The following is a 22,224-nucleotide window of genomic DNA, read 5'->3' on the forward strand; positions in this document are numbered from 1 at the left end:
GGAGGTGTCAAGAAGCAGCACACTCCAGTGGCTAAGAATATGGACTCTGGGAAAAAACCACCCAATTCAAGTCCCTGTTCTCCCGTTTACTGCCTGTGTGACCTTACCAAGTTACTTACCCTTTCTAGACCTCCATTTTTTTTGTCTGCAAAATGGGATGATAAGAGTACCTACCTCCTACAGGTGGTGTGAAGATAAGTGAGATAATATAGATGTAAAAGTCCAGAAAAGTGCAGGGCATCTAGTAAGTGCTGCTTAAGTTAGCTGCTGCCATCATCATCACCATCATCATCATCATCTTTGATCCTCCTGTTATCTTATTTTAAAATAAAGCTAAATAATAGTACCACTGGTGAGAAGGAAAAAAAAAAGGCTATACCAAAGGGTTTATTTGCAAAGCTGTACAAAACTACACAGTGTGCAGAGCAGAGTAGGAAGAGGCCCTGCGATCCAGTTAACATAGGCAGCCCCTGCACTCATGTTTGCAGGGGAAGGGAGGAGAGGAGCTTCTTTTCCAGCCATGGTTCAGTGTCCTGGAGTCCAAGACTGCTGGGTCTGGATGCCTCCTTTGCCTTCTACTAGCAAACAGTTTATTTCCTTGCTCACATTTTCTAATCTACCTAGAATCTCAAACCCCCAAAGCATGGAGGACTTCTGCTATGGCCTCCATGTTGCTGGATGTTGCTGGCTCCCCCAATTCACAGGTTGAACCCTAATCCCGACACTACAGACTTAAGAGCTAGGGCCTTAAGAGGTGATATCATGAGGACTCCACCCTCATGAATGGGATTAGTGCCTTAAGGAGGCTTGAGGAAGCCCTTTTGCCCTTTCCTTATGCCATGTGAGGATGCAGCAAAAAGGCATCATCTTTAAAGCAGATGGCAAGCCCTCACCAGACACTGAATCTGCTGGTGCCTTGACATTGGACTTTCCAGCCTCCAAAACTGTGAGCAATCAATTTCTGCTATCAATGACCTAGTCTAAGGTATTTTGTTATAGCAGTCTGAACGGTTGTGACTAAGACAACTTCCTTCTTACAATGCATCTTGGGGACCATATTAGGATGTGAGTTCATTGAAAGGAAGATTGAGTTTCTTTTCTCATCAGTTTAGTGCATGCTATCCAATCAAGATTAGCCCACAGGGGGAATTTTAAAAAACAAAAGAGAAAACCTTTCAATTATGCCAAAGGCTGGCATGATTCAACCCACCTCACCCCAGCTCCAGACGCTCGAATGGCAAAATTAAGGAAGCAAAGGGGCATCTGCCATCAGATGGATGAAAGCCAGATTTTGAGAACTTTTTAACAATTACCCAAAGGACACATTTGGGAAATAAAGCACTGGACACTTGGAGTCAATGTTTCATTGGTCATGATGATCAAAAAATGATGGTTCACACACACACACAGAGACCTCATCCCACCTGCTGCAGGGCGGAAGCAACACCTCTGGTCCTCACACACCCTCTGGCTGGGCTCTCTGGTGCGCCCTGCAGCCGCTGCCCCACCCAAGACTCTGTCCTTCACCCTGAAGTTCTACTGCCCTGGTTTTCATCTCCCCTCAACACGGTACCTGGAGGCTCAATGTCCAGGTAGAGATATGAAAATCAGATCTGTGCTGGGCAGGGTTGCAACGTCCTTGAGTTCTTCTCCATCTCCCTTTCCCAAACTCTTTCCTCTCCCCTCTCCCACCCCATCATTGTTCCCCGGAAACAAATAGGATGGCTTCACTGGTCAATTCTTAACATGTACAAACACCAAAAGCAGAGGAAACGCCCCTTGGCCACCCCCCTCCCCCCAAACCCCAGTGCTGGGAGTGCAGCCGGCGGGCGAGGCTGCCTGGAACGTGGAGCTGCTGGAGCTGTCCGGCTGACCTGGAAAGTTCTTTGACCTCTAGGCTTTACCTGGAGGCCTCTTCCTTCAGCTCCTTGTTTTTCCTCACCTCCTCGGCGTGCTTGTCCTGGAAAGGAAGGGAGGGAAAAGGGCAGGTCACACAAGGCTGCCCCGGGGACAAGAAGGGAGGCCAAGGGGCAAGAGAACCAAAGGCAAAGAGTGGCCACCACAGGCAGTGAAGAGCTGTGTCTGCAAATGCATCCTGAGAGGGGCAGAAGGTGGCAGGTGAGGCTGGCAGGAGGCAGGGGGTGAGCCTACTGGTGGTGCCCCAGGGAGCTCAGGGGCCTGTGGATGTCAAACTGTGGCAGGGACCCACTTTACAGTGACCCTAGGCACCCCCCCCCAGCCTCTCCCTCCCTCACCTGGCCATTCTGTGGCTCGGATTAGATTGTATAGCTTAACTTAATATAAGGAGCTGCTGGGGGTAGTTTGTGCCAGAGGAGCAGGCAGAACAGACAGGCCTCACTGCAAGCATCTCCTACAAATCACATGCACCTGCCTGCTGCTTCTAGTTCTCATCCATCTCCTTTGTGAGAATTGTCTTATCCCTCCTGGTGAAAGATGAGGACTCTTTGATTTTACTTTGTTATTATTTAAACAAAAATAGAGATGGGATCTTGCTACGTTGCCCAGGCTGTTCTCTCACTCCTGGCCTCAAATGATCCTCCCACCTCTGTCTCCCAAAGTGCTGGGATTACAGGTGTGAGCCACTGTGCCCAGGTGTGGACTCTTAAAGTACAAATCAACAGAAGAATTTTGAAAATGTTGCCCAACTCCAAAAAGTGGACTTTCTTATACCTATCTCAAGAGAACCTTCTTTTATTTCACAGGGTAGAGCAGCCAAAAGATGGCATCTGCCTTCCAAGGCCCATCTGCAGGAGGATCTTGGCTGGCTCACTTCTCCAACCAGGCCTCGGTTCTCTGATCTTTAAAGAGAAGGGCATAGACAGGAGGCTCTTTCACCCCTCAAGTTCCGTGATGTTTAGTGTTCACCTGCTCACTGTGCAGATTGCTGGGTTCTCTATTAGACGGTAACTTTCCTGTGGGAAGGGACCACATCTTTCTCTTCTTGGTATTTCCCAGTTTCTACTATGGCGCCTTACAGATGGCAAGCGCTCAACAAATGTTGTTCCTCCCAGAGCCTGGCACTATCACAACCAGATGACAGAATCAGCCTGAAGTAGACCCACTGAGACAGCCCAGGTTTTCAGGATAAACTATAAATTACAAATCTGTCCCTGCAGACACCCTAGAACTTTCCGTGGCCTAGGAGTGAGGAGTGATGTGCACAGGGCAGGGGTTCCCAAACTTTGGTACGTATCAGCATGACCTAGGAAGCACCATCCCTAGACAGCCAGGGTTAGTATTCTGGGGAAGGATCCAAGTATCTGTATTTTTGAATTTGATACCAAGCGAGTCTGGTACATGGGGTAAGTGACCCACACAAACACTGGCATAGCAGGCTTTGTTGAAGGTGTCCATGGCCTGGTGCATAGGTGGACAGGGCAGAAAACATACACCCAACTCTCACCCAACCTCCTGCCTCCACCAGTGGGTAAAGGGGAGAAAGGGGGCCGAGGTCCCAGAGGGATGCTGCTCCCTCAAATATCTGCTCTGACATCACACCTCTTTGAGTCTACCCTACCTCCACAGCTATCACTCTACAATATGGATCTTTCCGATCTCTCTGCCTCTGAATCTACTAATCTCTCTGCCTCTGAATCTACCTCCATTCTTGGGTGAGCTCACTGGGCAGAGCCCTAGGTTCTGCACTCCATTTCCTTGGCCTCCAAAGTATCTCTTGATGACAAAAGGCTGGCAGGACAATCATGGGCTGGTCTCCCTGAACCACTTGGACTTGGAGCCAAAGAGCTGAGTGCTAGTCCTAGCTCCACTGCTTATTAGTTTCGTGACCCTGGGCAAGTCATTTGACCTTTGTTGACATGTTTTTCTCATCTGCAAAATAAGGATAACACCTGTCCAGCTTGCCTCAGGGACTTGTTGTGAGGATACTGGCGAGAGGAAATGAAAGTGTTTTGCAAAGAGTCTCTCACGTGCTATATCCTGGGTCGGGTGGAGCCTCAGTGATCTGTTTTGGGTCTGGTCTCAGGGCCATGCCCATCTTAGCTCAACCCCAGATTTTTGTTAAGAGTTTGCTCCAGGTCATCCCTCCATAACTGGGGAAGCCTGAGGGCCGACCCAGATCACCTCCCTCCCATGTGGCACTTGGTGGAGGCCTTGCCAAGTTTCGCAGGCTGGTGCATCAGAGCACAGGGGCTGCCTCGTGCTGGCCAGTTCCAGGGCCTATGCAACATTCAGACCCCTCGTGAAGAAACCAGATCCTTCTAGGACCTGTTGCCAAGGGCCTGAGACTCTAGGTGGATGGGTAGGAAGGAGCGGGGACCACGCTGCTCACCATGGGACGAGGCCACCGATCAGGTCCCGGGAGTCACCGCGCAGCAGGCGGTTCCTGGAAATAAAACACAGAGCTGGAGCTCTCCCAGGAGCTGCAGGAGAAACTGGGGCGGCCTTGAGACTCAGGAAATGAGGCCAGCATGTTCTCAGCAGAACGGGCCGATATTCTGCTGACACACAGAACCAACCCCGGCCTCATGTTTCTCATATTTAGGTGACACCGTTCCATTTATTGACAAAAGGCAACATATTGGACGGACCTTTAACTCACTGGGTCTGTGTCAAGAGGTTTAGAGAGAATCATGTTTCCTGCTCAGTGGGAATCTCAGCTCATCATACCCATGACTTAGAGCCAAGAGCTCAAGAAAGCATCTTTCCTTCCATCAAATCAGTCCATTCAGGGATGAAGCTAGGAATGCACACCTGTTTGTCTATCTATACTCCTTTGTATTAGATAGGCTTCTTCTAGAGAATCAGACATATACTCTCCCTAAGGCAATGAAGGATTTTAATTGTGTAACTGTGCAGAATATTCCCCAAAGAAACCCTGAGTCTGGTTCCTGTTTCTTGCCTCTGACTTCCCAGATCATCCTTCGGAACTCTCTAAGGATCCTGCCTAAGAGAAAGATCTCAATTCTTGCCCGAGGCTGCTTCCTGTCTGAGATGATCAGTAGGTCCCCGCATACTTGCTGCAGAAGGAAAACAGCGTGTCCCAGGAACCTCCTCTCTAGCCAGGGACCCCTCACCTTCTCTTGCAGCCGTTCCAACATGGCGGCGAGGTGGGCCTCTCGGTTCTCCTTATTGGATTCCATCTTCTGGGCCAGTTTTTCCTTAGCCATCTTGATGAAGTTGTTGTTTTCCTCAATGGCTTTTTGGATCACCTCTCTCTCATGCTCCCGTTTCTCTGCTAGGTGTTTCAGGAGCTCCGCTTCCTGGTACTGGGGAAGCATAAAGGCAGAAGGAGGTTCTTCACAGTGAGTGCGCCGGGGTTTATTTTCACCATCATGGCTGAAAAGCTGCACACCCAGAACACTTGCCTCCCTGGGCCTGGTCCCCAGCCCATTAGCAGGAAGCAAGGACATTTCCTAAATTCTCCCCACCACTTTCAGAGCCTTCCACATTCTTTGATTTTTTTTCCCCCAGCCTTTTCCTAAATACCTTCACAGCCCTTTTGCACATCATCATTCATTCATTCATTCATTCATTCATTCGCGAACACTAAATGATCTTATACTATGTGCCAGGCACTGGTCTAACAGCTTGGGGTAAAAAAAAGTGTCATAGAGAGAAAACATATATAAATCACTAAAACCCAGACTAGTGTAGACATATGCACTGGGTAGGTGTCTAAGGTGTAGACAGGATGCACTGAAGGAATTCACGATAGGGGATTATTTTCTGATTGAAAGATGAAGAAAAGTTACACGTAGAATATGGCATCAGAATCAAGCCATGAGAATCCATAGAAGGCATCCCGGGCCTGGAGATGCACTACACCATGATCTACTCTCCCTCCTCCAATGAAGAAGCTCTTTCCTTAATTCCCTAGCCTTTCCCTAAATCCTTACTGTTTGTCAAAGTCTTATTTTTGCCACCATGCATATAGGGCCACCTCTTGGAGGAAGGTGGTGCAATGTCCTATCCCCCTAACCAAACTGTGAGCTCTGAGAGGTCAAGCGTGTTTAGTTCTTTGTTTCCCTCAATGGTGCCTCATTCTCCACCGCACACTCGGGAGATGCTCCCTAAATATTGCAGAGTGCTGATGAGTTTACCCCAGCTCAGGTCCACCACCTGTCTTCTCCACCTCCCTCCCCTTTATGCTGAGAGGGAGGAAACAAGGAAAGGGCAGCATGTACCTTCCTTCGTTCCTCAGCCGCTTCTAGTTTCTTCTGGATCTCTTCCAGGGATGGGTCTCGCCGCCTGGGCAGGGAGGCGTTGAACTCGGGCACCCCATCAAAGGAGGGTGGCTTCAGGATGACTTCGAAGGACTGGCCCGAGGTGCATTTGTTCAACTCGATGACTTCCATGTCGGAAATGACGCACCAATTCAGGTCCACCGTGTCTGCTACAGAGGGTAGAGAAAGAGTTGCTCACGTCCTGAAGAATGCACAGGCACTCAGCCAGCAAGCAGCGCATGCGCACGGGAGTGGGCGAGCTGGGGCCCCAAGCAAGCTGGAGACTGGGGTCTGGCTCAGTCCTGCACCCTAGCACCTAAGGACGATGGCCTCTGACGGGGCTGAAGGAGTTTGTAGCCACAGTGAGGCTTCAGCCCCCAAGAGTAGGGGGCCCCAGGCAATGTGATTTCCTACGACGCTGGCTGCTTTTGCCTTTGCTTCCCCCACCAGCCTCCTCTGACTGCTGAGCTGCTCAATTTATCATCTGTGGTGACAGGCAGGGGTGCCTTTCAGCCCCGCCCACCCCCGGCCACTGCCCATCTGACGCTCGGCCTGTGGAACCCCTCCGCTGCCTCCCTCCTACCCTGCGCTCTTCTTTCTCTCCAGTCAGCACTGTCTTTCCGCTGGCTTTCATCCTTCCTCCTACACTGTCTCCCACACCAGCCTAGACAGAAAAAACAACCTCAGGTCATCCGAGCATGCCTGTTCCTTGGTGCCAGACCAAACCAAACCCATCCCTGCTTCTAACCAGGACATTAGGAGGTGACCTGGTCCCCGAGCACCCCTAGTGAGGACGTGGCCACCCAGTGCTCCTTGCTGGTGTCTTGGGGCTGTCTGGGCTACAGGCCCCACATAGCATGGCTGTCACAGAACTTCTTCTTCCCACCTCTGGACTCTCCCAGAGCATTCTGTACCCTTCCCAGAGGAGACCGGTTGACCCGGAAACTGACTCACATCGCCTCATCTTCTCTTCTGGTCTAGATGCTCCCCACAGACAGAATCCCTGTCTAGCTCACCTTTGCATACCCCCCAGTCCCGATTTGCTGGACGAATGCACAGAGGTGACAAGATCGAGTGCACTCTGGGGGCGCCTGATGCAGACCTTCGTGGCCTCCCCCTAGTGCCCAGGCTGCACCACTGCAGCTCAGACCCTCAGGCTCACCCGCTGTGATTTCATCAGCACTGGGAAGGAAACTGTGTCTCGGGATGAGAGTTTCACTGAACTGGGGTCGGGGTGCAGGACCCATGAGGACAGGACACAGGGCCCCCCGCCCCTCACTTTCCTGGCTGAGCCTTCACTGACCTTCATATTTGTAGGAAGACTTATTCAGGGGATCGGCCAGGAAGCAGGAGCAGAACAAGGAAACCAGCGGAAGCTCCTTCATCTTCTCTTTGTAGGCTGCGGAAACATCAAGTCAGGTGAGGATGGCGCCTCTCCTAGCCTCAGAAGCCAGCGTCCCCGCGGGTCTGGGGCTCTGAGCAGCCCAGGGTTCCACAAAGGCACTCAAACCACAGACCCACGCCGAGGCTGGGGATCCAGGCCTTTTGCCCTGAGCCGGCTGTTCAGGATCCCTGTGTAGGATTCGAACCCACTCCTGTTTCCTAGGGAAACCTGAGCCTTCCAGAGCATCAGATCCTTCTCCACAGGATGTCTCCTCCCCTTCCAGACCAGAAAGCAAAATGCCCTCATGGAAAGGTCCCAAGCAGCAGTGCCTCAGCTCTCTATCCCCCAACATCTGCTCCAGGACATTCGGATTCTTTTTCTCCAGGACACAGGAGACCCACACTCCATTCTACTCCAAATACTTGGCAGCACTGGCCTGCGGGGTTAAAGAGCTAGATAGGAGGGGGCTGTCCTCACCACCATCCCTCTAGTCTGCCCCTCATAAGGTCAGGCTGTGAGCCTTCTCTGACCTTTCCAACAGAGTGCACAGAGCCTGGAGGTCGCTGGTGTCCCCAAAAGTTGGAACATATCCCCGCCACCTATCTGTGTTTGGGATGTCAGGGGCCAGAGCTGCCCTGGCTCCTGAAAGTCCCTCCCCCTACCGCCCTGGGGCCGGTATGTCTGGCTGCTCCAACTACAGCCCTTAGCTGACCCCTACCTAGCACAGCGCAGGTGTTCCCCCCATCCTCATTTCCTTGTACAATTTTTTGTTGAGATGAGGGTCTCAATATGTTGCCCAGGCTGGACTCAAACTCCTGGACTCAAGTGATCCTCGTGCCTCAGACTCCTGATATCGGGGACTATAGGCATATGCCACTACACCTGGCTTCCTTTTACAAATTTGAAAATACATGTAACTGCAAAAATAATATATAGGCATCATAAAATCTAAAAAAAAAAAACCACATATACAGATGAGCAAAAGGAAGAAAATCTTAGCTGTGACACATCCCCCACCACTTGCTCAACTTGTCGCTTATGGTGACAAGCAGTGGTGTGCTTTCTGTCACTGCCTGCATGTTCCCATGCCTCCCATCACTACCTGTACCGCCCCCCCACCCCGTGTGCTTCCTGCCAGCTGTGTACTTCCCTGCTTCTATGAGTACATGTTGGGTGAGGGCAGAGGGAATAACCTATGCCCCATCACACATGGTTTTTGTACCTACCAGCAAGGGTCATGTTTCTGGGATCTGGTGGCTGAATCTAGCTGAAAGTCACAGAGTGGGTCTGTCACCAGCTCAGGACGCTGTCGCCAACCTGAGAAAAGGGGAGGACAGGATTTTAACATCGATGGATTAGACAGGTTATTCTCATAAGAAAGGTCTTTATACACTGGGGAAGGAATCTCAGGGGTACCTCATTTGCTCTTCCTCCAGGCCCTCTCCCCACCAACTCTCCCTGGGGATCCCCCACCCCAACCTCCCTCCCACAAGACACTAAACAAGCTCAGATTCCATGCACTAATGATACTTCATAATTGGCTTTCCAATCTCAAGCCCCCCAGTGCATGCAAGCATGAGTTTCCCAAAAACGTATGGATCAAGGGGTGCTCATCTGTCTCCCTCCGTAGCTCAAGAACCTGGCGCAATTCAAGGGTTAGGGTGAGAGGCAAATCCTCCGGCAGAATCAGCTGGGAGGCGTTCATAAAATAACTGTGTCCTGAACTTCTCCCTGCACACGCCCCAGAACTCTTTGGGCCAATTCTGATATGGGATGACAGAGAATTGGACATAGGATGTTAACAGGCCTCTTCAGATACCTCTCACCTTCCCTTTCCCGAGACGACTGACCTAAGCTGTGTTTGACCCTATTTAAGACAATCCGGGACACAGGAAAGAAAAACATTAAGGCATCAAGTCGTCATCACAGGGCCAGCACACTGCCAGAAACCAGCAGGAGGAATTGCCGTGGGGCACAGAGATAGGGCTTCACAACCCCGGAAGCCTGGGAGGGGGCCCTGGTGTCGGTAGCATCTGAGTGGTGCCTTGAGGATGAGTTAGAATCAGACAGGAGCTAGCAGGAGGGCATTCTGCAAGGGAACATCATGGCCGAGGGGCAGGGTGAGAACACCGCTCAGTGTCCATGGGATCAGGTCGAGCTGGTTGACGCTAGACCAGAAAGTGGGAAGAGGAGGGAGCGGGGCAGGAGACGAAAGAGGAGAGGCAGGGAAGGAGCAGATCTGGGAGGATCAGAAGGGTGGAGGTGATTGGAACCCACGAAGACTACTACCAAGAGAGTGAGGAACGGCCAGCAGTGAGTGGCCATCCTCAGGACCATTTGATCCTCAGTCACCCTCTGTGGTCACTGTGCCAGGGGAGGGTGGCAAGAGCCAGCAGGCTCACTGCCTGCATCCTCACCAGCCAAAGAGACTCTGAGACCCACTTAAAGCCCCTTGCCTTTCTGTGCTGGCTGGGGACTGGCAGGAGGAGGCAATGGGGCAGTGAACTCAACTCTGGCTTTAGGGCGAGACCAGTGTGGGGTCAAACACAAGCATCACCTCTCTTACCAGCTCTCGCTAGTCTTTTTCTCCATCTTAATCATGCACAGAGCTGTACAAATTAAATGAGAAAAACCCATGCATAGCATCCAGCAGACAGGAAGCACCGAATAAATGTTAGTCTCTTTGCCCTGTATTTTGCATCAGGGCTGCTACCAGGTGCCACACACCTGCTTCACAGCCATTACCTCTGGCCCCGCAAGTAAGGACTGTTGTTTCCATGTGCAGATGGGGAAACTGAGGCTCAGAGGGTTTATGTGCCTGCTCAGGATGATGCAGCTAGCAAGTTAGAGTGCCCATTTGAACCAAGGTCCAGCTGGACTTAAAGTGCTTTGTTCTCCTTGTTCTTGTTGTTGTGCTTTGGAGCCAGAGGCCCCTGTCATTGCAGCACAATGGGTCCTCTCTCTGCAGAACTAAACTGGTCCTGACGGTACCAGTGAGTCCCTGAACAGACAGGCAGGCCTGGTGCCTGCATGCGACTTCCCTGGTCATGACACCCCATCCCACAGTCTCTGCTCATGGCCAGGCTGACTGACAAGTCACAGTGAGTAAGCCCTTGCCAGAGAGGCAGTGGCCTTGGACTTCCACCTGGGGAAAGGATCAGAAGTGGATAGGTGGAGGGGAGGTAGAGGGGGATGCCTGAGAAAGAAGGCAGACTGAGTAGGAGCAGGCAGCTGGAGTCATGGAATGTGCCCCCAGCCCGAGCTAGAAATGATGATAGGACCCTGTGCTCAGGGAGCACTTACACCCACCACATTATCCTAGTCAAACTTTGCATGAAGCTGGCTTAAGGTGACAAGATAGGCATCATCAGCTTTGCTTTCAGATGAAGAACCTGGGGTTCAGAGAAGTTAAGACGCTTGCCTGAGGTCACACAGCTCTAAAGTTGCAGAGCTGAGTCTAGTCTCCACGTCTCTCGACTTGTAAGTTCTTCCACTGTAACCACTGAACCAGCTTTCTACATGGAAGGACACGGGCTAGGAGTTTTAGGAACACACAGAAGGTCGGAAAGCCAGAGAAAGAAGACCAGGGCAGGAAACAAGAGACGTTGTAGAGGTGGGCAGAGGTATGCATGGTCATAGTCAAGGGATTTGCAATGGAGACCTCTCAGTGTTACAGGGTACGGACTGCATGTTAAAAATGTGTGCTTACCGAGCAGCCGCTATGTGATAAACTCACTTTAATTTTCATAGTAGCCTCATAAGGTAGGAATTACTATCCCCATTTTATAGAGAATGAAATTGAGGCCCAGAGAAGCTAAGTGCCTTTTCAAGGCCATTCAGTATAGTAGGTTAAATAATGTCCCCTGCATACACACATCCTCATCCTAACCCCCACAACCTGTGAATGTGAGCTTATTTGGAAAAAAGGGCTTAATGAAGGATCTCAAGAAGAGATCATTCCTGCTTGCCTGAGAAAGCCTTAAACCCAATGGCAAGTGTCCTTATAAGCGATACAGAGAGAAAAGAGAAGGCCATGTGCAGACAGAGGCAGAGACAGAGATGGGCAGCCACAAGCCAAGGAATGTTTGGGGCCTCCAAAACCTGCAAGAGGCAAGGACAGATCATCCCCTGGAGTCTTCAACAGAGTTCAGTCCATTGACATCTCAGCTTTGAACTTCCAGCCTCCCAGTTAGTCGTAATGTGATACAGTAGCCCCGGGAAACTAATGCCCTCAGGAAGTGACTAAGCCAGGGCTCAACCCTATGGTTTTTTTCACCTCAGGTACCAGCCAATCCTAGCCCTTCGATTGCCCCTGAGGAAGACCAGGAAATTCACTGCACCCAGCAGCAACAAAGATCAAAGGAGGCCCCTCTGGAAGGTCAATGTGGCAGTCATTCCATCAATATCCAGAACCAGAGCTAGAGCTCAGGATGGCAGGCCCTCCAGCTCCTGCCTGGTGGTCACTCTCAAGCACTTCTGATGGACACAAACTGGTTGGTCAAGAGCCAAGGTCTCCCTGTGGAGCTGAGCCCCTGTGCTGGCAGGGATTGATCCAGTGGAGCAGGTAGAGAGAGGACTCAATTTATTTACGTATTCATTTATTTAGTAAATTCTGTGCCAAGCCCTCTGCTAGATCTTCAGATGGCAAAGATTTGAGTGTGGCCTCATCCCAGGCTGTGATGAGCTTACTATGCAATTGAGGTTCTGCAGTGCCTATCACCTTGCCATGACTCTGAACCTGACTGTGTGGTGCCAGGGATGTGGACCAGGTTTACTCAGGAACACAGGAGGCCCATTGGATTGCATGCAGGGTGCAGTGGGACAGAATGCTAGAATAGGAACTGGAAGATCACAGAGCCCTCCAGACCAGTGAAGGACTTTGTGCTTTATCTCCCACCCAGTAGGAAGCCACTGATATCTTTTGAATGAGGGGAGAAGGGAACAGTGATGCTGATAATAATAGCAATAATAACAACTACCATTCTTGGGCAGGAAAAGCACAACTGTTATCTCACAGCACAACTGTTTCTATTAGGTTCTTTGAGAATGAGGACATTGAATCTCAGCAGTTAAGTAAATTACACCATCACACAGGTAGGTAGGGGCAGAGCTGGGATTTAGGTCCTCATGTGTTTCATTGGAAAGCCTGTCTCTGTCTCTTTAGGTTCTGCTTCTAGTGTAAAAATATTCATCTGGCAGCATTCGTTTGGGGAAAAATTTAGGAGGGAAAGGCTGGAAGCCAAATAGCAGTATGGGTACAAAGTGTGGGTCGGACCTGCTGGATTGAGTTCCACTCTGAAGTTTTCACATCTCACCCAGCACTATTTTTCCATTTACAAACTGATCCATACATTTCCCCCAGCACCAGCATCTAAGAGTCTGTACAGAAAAGCAAGGAACCAGAGCTTTTTGTTGATGGCTTGAACCATTAGCACAATTGTTAAGAAATAAATTAATGGGTGATAATCCCACCAAGCAGAGAGCCAGCCATAAGGAAACATGGAATGAGTAAGTTTTGATTGGAGGCAGACATGGCTGAGAGTGAAGTTGTAGGCTGCTGACTGAGGAGGGATCTCATGGTGGGACAGTGGGGAGAAAAAGGTGCTTAAAGTAGAGATCAGAGCCCTCAATTTCACCCAGAACATTTGAATGTCAGAGATGGACAGAACAGGCAATCACAAGCCCGTGGTTCTCAATTCAGTGCAGTCTCACTCCCAGAAACTACGTGGGACCTTTCAACGGTCATGAGACTGAGGATGCTACAGGCATTTAGTGGGCAGGGGCTGCGGAGTCTAAATGTCTTGCATTGCACACATCAGTTCCACACAATAAACAACTGTCCCTTCCAAAATGCCAATAGCCTCCTTCCTGGGGACCAAAGATTCTGAGGTCACGCAGAGAACTCCTGGCAGAGATGGGATGGATTCCAGTGTCAATGCCCTTCTCCTTTATACTTGTTCCTTCTCTGCCCCCAAACACCATCCTGGATGAGAGGGGATAGCCCACATGGTCACCAGAGCAGCTTTGAATGAGAAAGTGGATACGCAGAAGGGAGGCCCCAGCAGGGCACTTGCTTGCAACCCACACTCCAAGTCTTTCAGCTGATGTCCAGGTAATTCAGCTGATGTCCAGGGGCAGACAGAAAAGCACCAAGCTCTCAGATGACACGTGGCCACCTGCTGGGTGTATGCCTGACCTCTCAGTGCCTCTGACTGCCCACAAGACAGAGTGAACAAGCATTTTATTGGCCACTGGAAGAAATGCCCCAAGAATGCTTGCAGGATGTAGAGTAGTTTTGAGGGATAAGCAGATAACGCATGTCCCAGTGGCTTGAATAGAGGTGTACCTGGCAAGGGTTTCAGAAGACAAATCTAGAAACTCTGGCCAACAATCAGGATGAATACTTCATGGTTGTGGGGGCAATGAATTCTGACTAAGGTCCTCTAGCCACAAGCAGTACAGGAAGGTGGTTCTTTAAGTCTGTGCCCTATTGCCAATCTTCTTCAAAATCCAGTTGAGGTTATATATTTACCTGAAATTAGCTGCATAAGCTATCTAAATGCCACTTTATTTGCTTTGGGATAAAATCATGTCAGCTCAGAACAGTGCCCCTGGTATTTCATGCTGATCAAAAGGCTCTGATTGGCAGCCATGGGTCTTCTTTGGGTTTAAAATCAAAAGGAGATAAATTATTTTTTCATGAATGTGGTTTTCATTCTTTCTACAATATTTATTGAGTATTTAATTCTGTGCCAAGCCCTCTGCCAGATCCTAAAATAACCACAGGAGTTTTTGTTGGTGGGAAAGTAAAACAAGTCCCTGGGTGGGTATCTAGAGCCATTGGAGCCCTTGGAAGCTCTGCAGATGCTCTGCAGGCCTCAGCATGGTCTGCCACGATAATGTGGACCATGCCATAAAGGGAGGAGGACTGGGAATTAGAGCACAAACCAAGAAGGAACCAGTGAGACATACGGAGGGAAACTGGGCAAAACAGAACAGTGTGTGATTCACGGGGTCTGGGGAAATTGGCATTGTTTAATCACCTCTTAGGCTCTTGCTTCCAAGAGCATGATAAGGAAGAGATGATGGGTGTCCCAGAGGTCAAGCTCTCTGCCCATTCTGCAGTCCCAAATCATCCTAGATCTGCGCTCAGCTCCTTTCTCTGGATACATATTCTGCAGTTTGTTATCCAAACTCTCGAGTTGCCTAAAGCCCATCATGAATCAGACCAACCAGTCCCAGGCTCCCGCCTTTTCTGATCTGTTCTGTTCTCCTGCCTCCCACCACCAGCCTCTGACAGCAGGACCCTAGGGGAGTGGGCACGCAGCTCTCGGTTTTAATTAATGGAAAGGCCAGCAAGCTTTGGGCTTCGGTGGGGAGGGATAGGTATGCCTGTGTGTGTGTAGGGGATGGGGTGGGAGCACTCACATGTGTGTGCTGGGGATGGAGTGGGAGTGTTCAGATGTGTATATATATGTATATATACATATATGTGTGTGTATATATGTATATATATACATATATGTGTGTGTATATATGTATATATATACATATATGTGTGTGTATATATGTATATGCAGAAGAATTAGCGTGACAGAAGATAAGTTCAGGGGCACGGACTTCCATTCTGGGCTGCTGGAGAGTGTGTGAGGCACGTGACCCAAGCGCTGTGTGAGGTCCTGGGTTAAAAGCACATGAAGGCATCAATATATAGGGCAAGCCCTTTTAATCTTACTCCCAATAACAACAATGTAATTGAATATTGCTTTACGATTACATCTAGAGGCATATGTGCATCTTATAAGTAATGCTTTAACTACAAACATATTCACATTATATTTTAGAAATTCTGTGTGACAGAAAAAAAGAAAATAAATCCCTGTTGTCTTACTACTTCATGCTACTGGCATTTTCTTCTAGCTTTTTTTCCCCTCTGTCTACTATTTTTACATAAGCAAGGAACCAGGGCTTTTACAGAAGCAAGGGAATCTACACTAAAAATGTTTTAAAGATAGAGATGGGGTCTCACTGTGTTACCCATGCTGGCCTCAAGCTCCTGTGCTCAAGTGATCCTCTGGCCTCAGTCTCCCAAAGTGCTAGGATGACAGGCGTGAGCCACCGTGTCTGGCCAGGGCATATACATTTTATCATTTTATTCCCCACACCAAATCCTATACACACTTAATAGATCATCAATTTAGGTAAGTGACTTGATTTGCCCAAAGTCATACGAGTAGAAAGTGGTAAAGATGGGATTTGAATTGAAATCTTCTTATATCAAAGCCCATGCAATTTCTGATAAAGCTCCATGCTATGTCCTCATATCCAAGGTCATCCTAGATGTAAGTGCAATGGATGATTGCTGATGGCATGTGATTGAAGGGCAAGCAAATACCCCATATCAGCTTCCCTCCTATGGGTGCATTCCATGCTTAAAATTCTCACCATTGTATCTATCCTTCAGCTCAGGCATTGTCTCAGAGAGTCCCTGTTAAAATGCACACACCTGACCTATCAAGTGTACTAAATTAACTCATCTTCATATCAGCAGAGGACAAGCAATGAAACTTGTAGAAATTCCCAGAGGTCCAGCTCTCTGCCCATTCTGTAGTCCCAGAGTTAGTAGGAGCCATGGAGCTCTCTGGAGTTTCCATTCCTTCCTCTTTTCAGAGGAGGAGACAGGGAGACCAAGAAGTGCCTTGCCTGAGGTTTCAGAGAGAACAGAGCCAAGCTTCTGGCCCGCATTCAACTACACTGACAGAAATTCCTTATCTTTTGCAATATTGCTCTCGTTTTCTTTATTCTTTCATTCTCCAATGCTTTCTAAATGTTATGTATTGCTTTTAATTTTAGCTTTATGTTAAAATCTTTTATGTCTATGTTTCACTACATTAAGAATAAAAGAGTATCTAATGATTTTATTTGTGTGAGATGAGAGGTTTAGCAACAAACCTCTCTGTACAAACCTGGTTCTGTCAGAAAGATCTGGATTTTCAGTTCTGGATTATCGTTATTGAGTTCTTTCTTACATTATTCATCCAACAAATATTGATTGAAGATCTACTGTGTGCACTATGTAAAGCACTGGGGATACAGCGATGATCTTACAGACACATCCCCTAGCCTCAAGATGTTTGACATTTGCATTGAGCTTTATAAATATACCAATTTTAACTAGACAATGGCTCTAAATTCTGGTGTTTTCTTTGCTTATGACCATCATTGACACCATGTGGAGTTTTTTTTTTATTTAGTTTCTTTAATTTGATAATTTTTTTATTAGCTAGAGTACTTGTTGGAGTAATTGTTTTTCAGAAAGGGATCATGTTTTCTTTTTGTTTTTGTTTTTGTTTTTGTTTTTTTTGAGATGGAGTCTCCCTCTGTCACCCAGGGTGGAGTTCAGTGGTGCAATCTCAGCTCACTGCAACCTCTGTCTCCCCGGTTCAAGCGATTCTCCTGTCTCAGCCTCCCAAGGAGCTGGAATTACAGGCATGTGCCACCGGCATGCCTGGCTAATTTTTGCATTTGCAGTAGAGATGAAATTTCACCATATTGGCCAGGCTGGTCTTGAACTCCTGACCTCAAGTGATTCGCCCACCTCAGCCTCACAAAGTGTTGGGATTACAGGTGTAAGCCACCGTGCCCAGCTCATGGTATGTTTCTTAAGTCCTTATGCATCTGGTTTGATGGCAGGTGCAGATGCTAGACAACCCTGTCCAGGATCAATAGCTGAATTGTGTTTTGTGTTGTGGGCAGACAGAGCCTGCCTGAAAGGTACTACCCTCTATCCAACTCTTTCTGCATACTCAGTGTGAACTTTTCTCTCTCTAGTCTGGCTGTCTAGGCACAGACCCACATGGTCCACTGACACTCTGCTCATCCTCCCCTACTGGGTCTTTCATCCTGGATCTGAGCTCAGCTCCTTTCTCTGGATTCATACTCTGCGATTTGTTATCCAAACTCTCGAGTTGCCTGAAGCCCACCATGAATCAAGCCAACTAGCCCCAGGCTCCCACCTTTTCTGATCTGTTCTGTTCTCCTGCCTCCCACCACCAGCCTCTGACAGCAGGACCCTAGAGGAGTGGACACACAGCTCTCAGTTTTAATTGATGGAAAGGCCAGCAAGCTTTGGGCTTCACTGGGGAGGGATAGGTATGCCTGTGTGTGTGTAGGGGATGGAGTGGGAGCACTCATATGTGTGTGTCGGGGATGGAGTGGGAGCACTCATGTGTGTGTAGGGATGGGGTGGGAGCACTCATATGTGTGTGTAGGGATGGGGTGGGAGTGTTCAGATGTGGGGGTTCATGTGTGTGCATGCATATGTAGGTGGGAAGGGGGCAAGTGTGCATGTATTCGTTTGTCTTCCTAGAGGGACTAGAGATGTAAAACTCTGGAAAAAGAAAAACAATTTTTAAATGGCAGGGAAGAATTTTTGGTATCCATCCCTCCCTAAAGAAAAACAGAAAAAGTGACCTTTCCCAGGCTGTCACATCTTTAAATACAGCAAATGCTAATTTAATAAGCAAACCAAATTATACATGATGCATGTTTATTTCTCAAGCTTAAAAAAAACGGATTGGTTCCCGAAGTGGCATTACAAAAGTTACACTTTACATGTTGTATGATTCCCCAAAATTTCCATCCCTCCTCCCACAAAAGCAGTTTCATTTCTCCCCATCCATGTCTTCAAAATCTCCGGGAATTCTATGTTTCCAAATGAGAATCTCCAGGTAAGTACGAAATAATATAAAGATATCAGAGGGAGCAGGGGAGACAATCTTAGGGGTTCTTGAAAAATTAAGCCTTTCTTTGATTATGATCTTGATAATTAAATATCTCATTATTTAAAAGCACGAGCACAAAAGATCTGAATTTTCCATTCCTTCTACACAGTTGGTTTAATATAGACACTATTCTCCTTCTTTCTTTATCTCTCTCTTACCTTCCTAATTTCTTTGCCCCATGTTCCTTTTCCCTGCTCAAGTACCCTATTCTCTGAACCTCAATTTGTCAATCTTTGTTGCTCTATTTTAAAAGTCATCAATCAGCCCATATCCCCCTATGGGAAAAATGTGGTTAAAATGGCCTAGTCCAGTGAAAGAAGACAGCCACTTGGCTTTTGGGTTTCTTTTATTGAACCAAAGTGAAATCTAGCTATTAAGCAGCCATCCAACCAAAAATGCAGGACACTTCCACTGTCCCTCCACCTCCAGTTGACAACCTGGCCAGTATGGACAATATGAGACCAAACTTCTCCATCTTTGATAGGTCTTTTAGAATGAGGCAACTCACTAAAGAAGGACAGCTTCCCATAAAAAACAATATTTGGATTTAACTGCAACTTAAAGGCACTTATTTTTTGCCTGGGAATAGGGACACACAGTGTACAACATGGATAAGCCTTGAGGACATTAGGCTCAGTGAAATAAGCCAATCACAAAAAGACAAGTACTGATTCCACTTATCTGAGGTACCTAGAGGAGTTAAAATTATAGAGAATGAATGTAGGATGGGATTTTCCAGGGGCTGGGGCATGGGAGAATGGGGAGTCAGTGTTTCATGGGTATGGAGCTTCAGTTTTGCAAGATGAAAAGAGTTCTGAAGATTGGATGCACAACTACATAAACCTTAATACTACTGATATTTACACTTAAAAATAGTTTAAATGGCAAATTTTATGTTGTGTGTATTTACCACAGTTAAAAATAAAAAAAAAAAAAAAAGGTTGACTATCTATTGGGAGTTTTTCATAGGCTTGTAGTCTCAGGGTTAGGAGAGGTAATTAGAGGTCACTTAGCCTAATGTTTCTCAAACTTTCTTGACTGAAATTCACAAACAGTGCTACATTTTATATTATGATCCAGTATGTATATGTCATGATACGGACATATACACATATGTATGATTATGGATACAGACATATATGTACATTTGTACAGACAAATATAACATAACTGATATGTAACTGAAGATAGCATAGGAAGCATTATTTATCCTATTACATGAGATGTGCTCTAATTATTTTCTACTTTATCTTATTTCATTTTATTAAAACAAAAAACCATTTACAATCCATAAATTGATTTCACAGTGTACTAATGGGTCTCAGCCTGCAGTTAAAACACTAACCTAGACCAATCCCTAACATAATGCAAAAATCTCCTCCAAAGCCTCCCAGCTGGGTGACCATCCAACTTCTGCTTGAATGCCTCCAGTGTTAGGGAACTCACTCCCTACAGGGCAGCGTGCTCTATGGTAGACCCATCTAGCATTTTCAGATCCTGCTCACTCCAGAGCTGTTCCAGGAGTGGCCTAGGTGGAGCTGAGAATACCAGGAGGGCTGGGACCAGCTGACAGGTGCTCAGTGGTTTCCAAGTGGGGTGAAAGTATAGCTCCTAGCAGCAAAGTGGAGGGTTGGGGTGAGCCAGAGACTAGGGCAGCATTGCTGGGAAACTCTGGCTTCCTTCTGTGGAGCTGCCGATCAGACCTTTTCCCCTCTGCCTTCTCACTGCTCCAGCACTATGATTATTTCCTCATCTGAAGGATGATCTCATTCCCCTAGCACCCGCCTGTGGGAGAGGTTTCTTCCCGCTGGGAGGCGGGGGGCTCAGCCTCAGGTTGAGACAGATTCCCTCATATTCCCTCTCAACCTCCCACCCATCCCTCAAGCCTCAGCAGGCCACCTCTGGCCATTCCCACCTTGTATTCTCTTGGTCTTGAGACGAGGGGTATCCCTTCCCAGGGTATTCAGACAAGGGCGCATGAACATTCCTAACCTCTCCCTCCCACCCCCATACACACACACACACACACACACACACACACACACACACACACAGCATTCTGGAGACCTGCCCATGTTCAGGACAACAAGACTCCACCACACCTGATTGTGTCTTCCTGGGAGAAATAAAACAAAGACAGCACCACCATGTGGGGAAGGCTGGCCACTGGACATCAAAACCCCGGGTCCCAGGATGAGAAATGAATGATGCCTAAACTCCTGGCGAGGGTGGTGGGCTGAATAAGGAGGGGGGCTGGCCAGGGTCCCCGTCAGTGGCCAGGGCGTGGCAGTTCTGGGTGTTTGCAGTTTTCAGCTTTGGAGCCAGCCACCTCTGGCCAGGTAGGATTAGGCTGACCTCAGGGTGGGGCGGGGCCAGGAGGAGGTGATGATCTCATTGCATCCTGAGAACCAAGAGAAAAAAGTAACCCGTGCATAGAGCTGAAGGAAAAGATGGGTGATAAAAATGGGAATGGGAGACAAGAAAAGCTGTGTCTGAGGAAGAAAAGGTAAAAACACAGGAGAGCTTCCCACTTGAAAGGGATCTTCAGGTCACAGCCAGCTGCAGGGGCAGCCAGACTTGGCACAAAACCTTTCTCTCTAAGCAACAAAACATTTTTATGCAGAAATAACTCACCGTAGCATCTGACAATTCCCACCCATCCTGCCTCTCCTGAGCTCGGAATAAAAGTGGCACCTGGAGCCTACCCTCACCCCTTGGCCAAGCGCCATTCTTTTTGCCTCACCCCCTTTCCCCCAAGATCTGACAAAGTTTAAATGATTGAGTAAAACCAAAGGTGACACAATAGGTGCTAGGCTCCTCGCTTCTCCCCACTGTAGCTGCTGTCTTGTTTTTTCTTTTGCCTGAAAAGCCTCAAATTAGTTGCATTATATTTCTACTTACGTGCAGTCCAGTTAGAAGCGAGCTGCTCTCTTCCTCACTCCCTCAATTAGTGGTACCCTGGGCTTCTCTCAACATCAGCACCACTGCTCGCTCTCGCCATGACATCACCTCCAAGCTCTGTGATTGGCCAGCAGTGGGTTGCTTGGCAATTGGACAGTCTCCTCTGGTGGAGCAGGGATTGCCTGAGTGAGTAACTCTTAGCAGGCCAGGGAGTGGAAGATGATGTCAGACAAAGAGCCTGCTTTCTCTGCTGCCTGTGGAGCTGGAGAACCAGAGGGGTGAGGGTGGAGAGGAAGAAAGAAAGAGGGAGTGGTACAGAGAAGGTTGGGGGGAAGCCACAGCTTGTGAGCTGGGGGGATAATGAATGATTTCCAGAATCTTTAGGTCCTTTAAATCTGGGGGTGAGAGAATATGGAATCCAGAGAAGAAATAAAAAAGAACAGATGAACCCTAAAAATAGCTTCCTGGAGGGCTTGGTGCCTGTTTCCAGCTCTGTCAGAAGGGCTGGTGGGTTTGAACGATGACTCAGAAGGTGGGGAGTTGCAGGGACTGCAAAAACTCCAGGATTGGGAGCTGATGAGGGCCCTGCACTGGAGTCTCTGGAGAGTAAGGCTTCCCTCTGGCCACCTTTGCAAAGGTATCAGCCACATCTCTGCTGACACTAGTGGGTCCTCACTGCCCCTCTCATCCAGCCCTCCTGGGCCTTCCAGAGGGAGCCACAGGTAGGAAGGTGGATTGGTCATTACACTGGTGATTCCTAAATATGGTGGATTTTTAAAAAACTTCAATAGGTTTTTGGGAAACAGGTGGTGTTTGGTTACATGAATAAGTTCTTTAGTGGTGATTTCTGAGATTTTGGTGCACCCACGACCCGAGCAGTGTACACTGTCCCCAGTGTGTAGTCTTTTATCCCTCACTCTCCTGCCACTCTTTCCCCCAAGTCTCCTAAGTG

At 48.3% G+C, this 22,224-nt stretch overlaps 1 protein-coding gene across 5 annotated transcripts; it reads right to left on the minus strand.

Moving 5' to 3' along the window:
- Positions 1 to 353: 353 nt before the first annotated feature.
- STMN4 (stathmin 4) lies at positions 354 to 21,342 on the minus strand. Of its 5 annotated transcripts, XM_010378127.2 has the most exons (8): positions 21,273 to 21,342; positions 8,814 to 8,904; positions 7,507 to 7,602; positions 6,787 to 6,867; positions 6,165 to 6,373; positions 5,055 to 5,246; positions 4,310 to 4,363; positions 354 to 1,960 (listed from the first exon to the last, which is right to left on the minus strand). In XM_010378127.2, the coding sequence occupies exons 2-7, from the start codon at positions 8,824 to 8,826 to the stop codon at positions 4,343 to 4,345; spliced, it is 612 nt and encodes a 203-aa protein (XP_010376429.1). In that variant the 5' UTR covers positions 8,827 to 8,904; positions 21,273 to 21,342; the 3' UTR covers positions 354 to 1,960; positions 4,310 to 4,342. The 5 variants fall into 5 exon arrangements, with proteins under 5 accessions (XP_010376429.1, XP_010376431.1, XP_010376428.1 ...); XM_010378126.2 differs by lacking the exon at positions 4,310 to 4,363 and having other exon boundaries at positions 1,350 to 1,960; positions 21,273 to 21,326; XM_010378129.2 differs by lacking the exons at positions 6,787 to 6,867; positions 8,814 to 8,904 and having other exon boundaries at positions 21,273 to 21,326.
- Between the last annotated feature and the right edge of the window lie 882 nt (positions 21,343 to 22,224).

The sequence above is a fragment of the Rhinopithecus roxellana genome, chromosome 9 (genome assembly GCF_007565055.1).
Source record: "Rhinopithecus roxellana isolate Shanxi Qingling chromosome 9, ASM756505v1, whole genome shotgun sequence".
Classification (NCBI taxonomy): Eukaryota; Metazoa; Chordata; class Mammalia; order Primates; family Cercopithecidae; genus Rhinopithecus; species Rhinopithecus roxellana.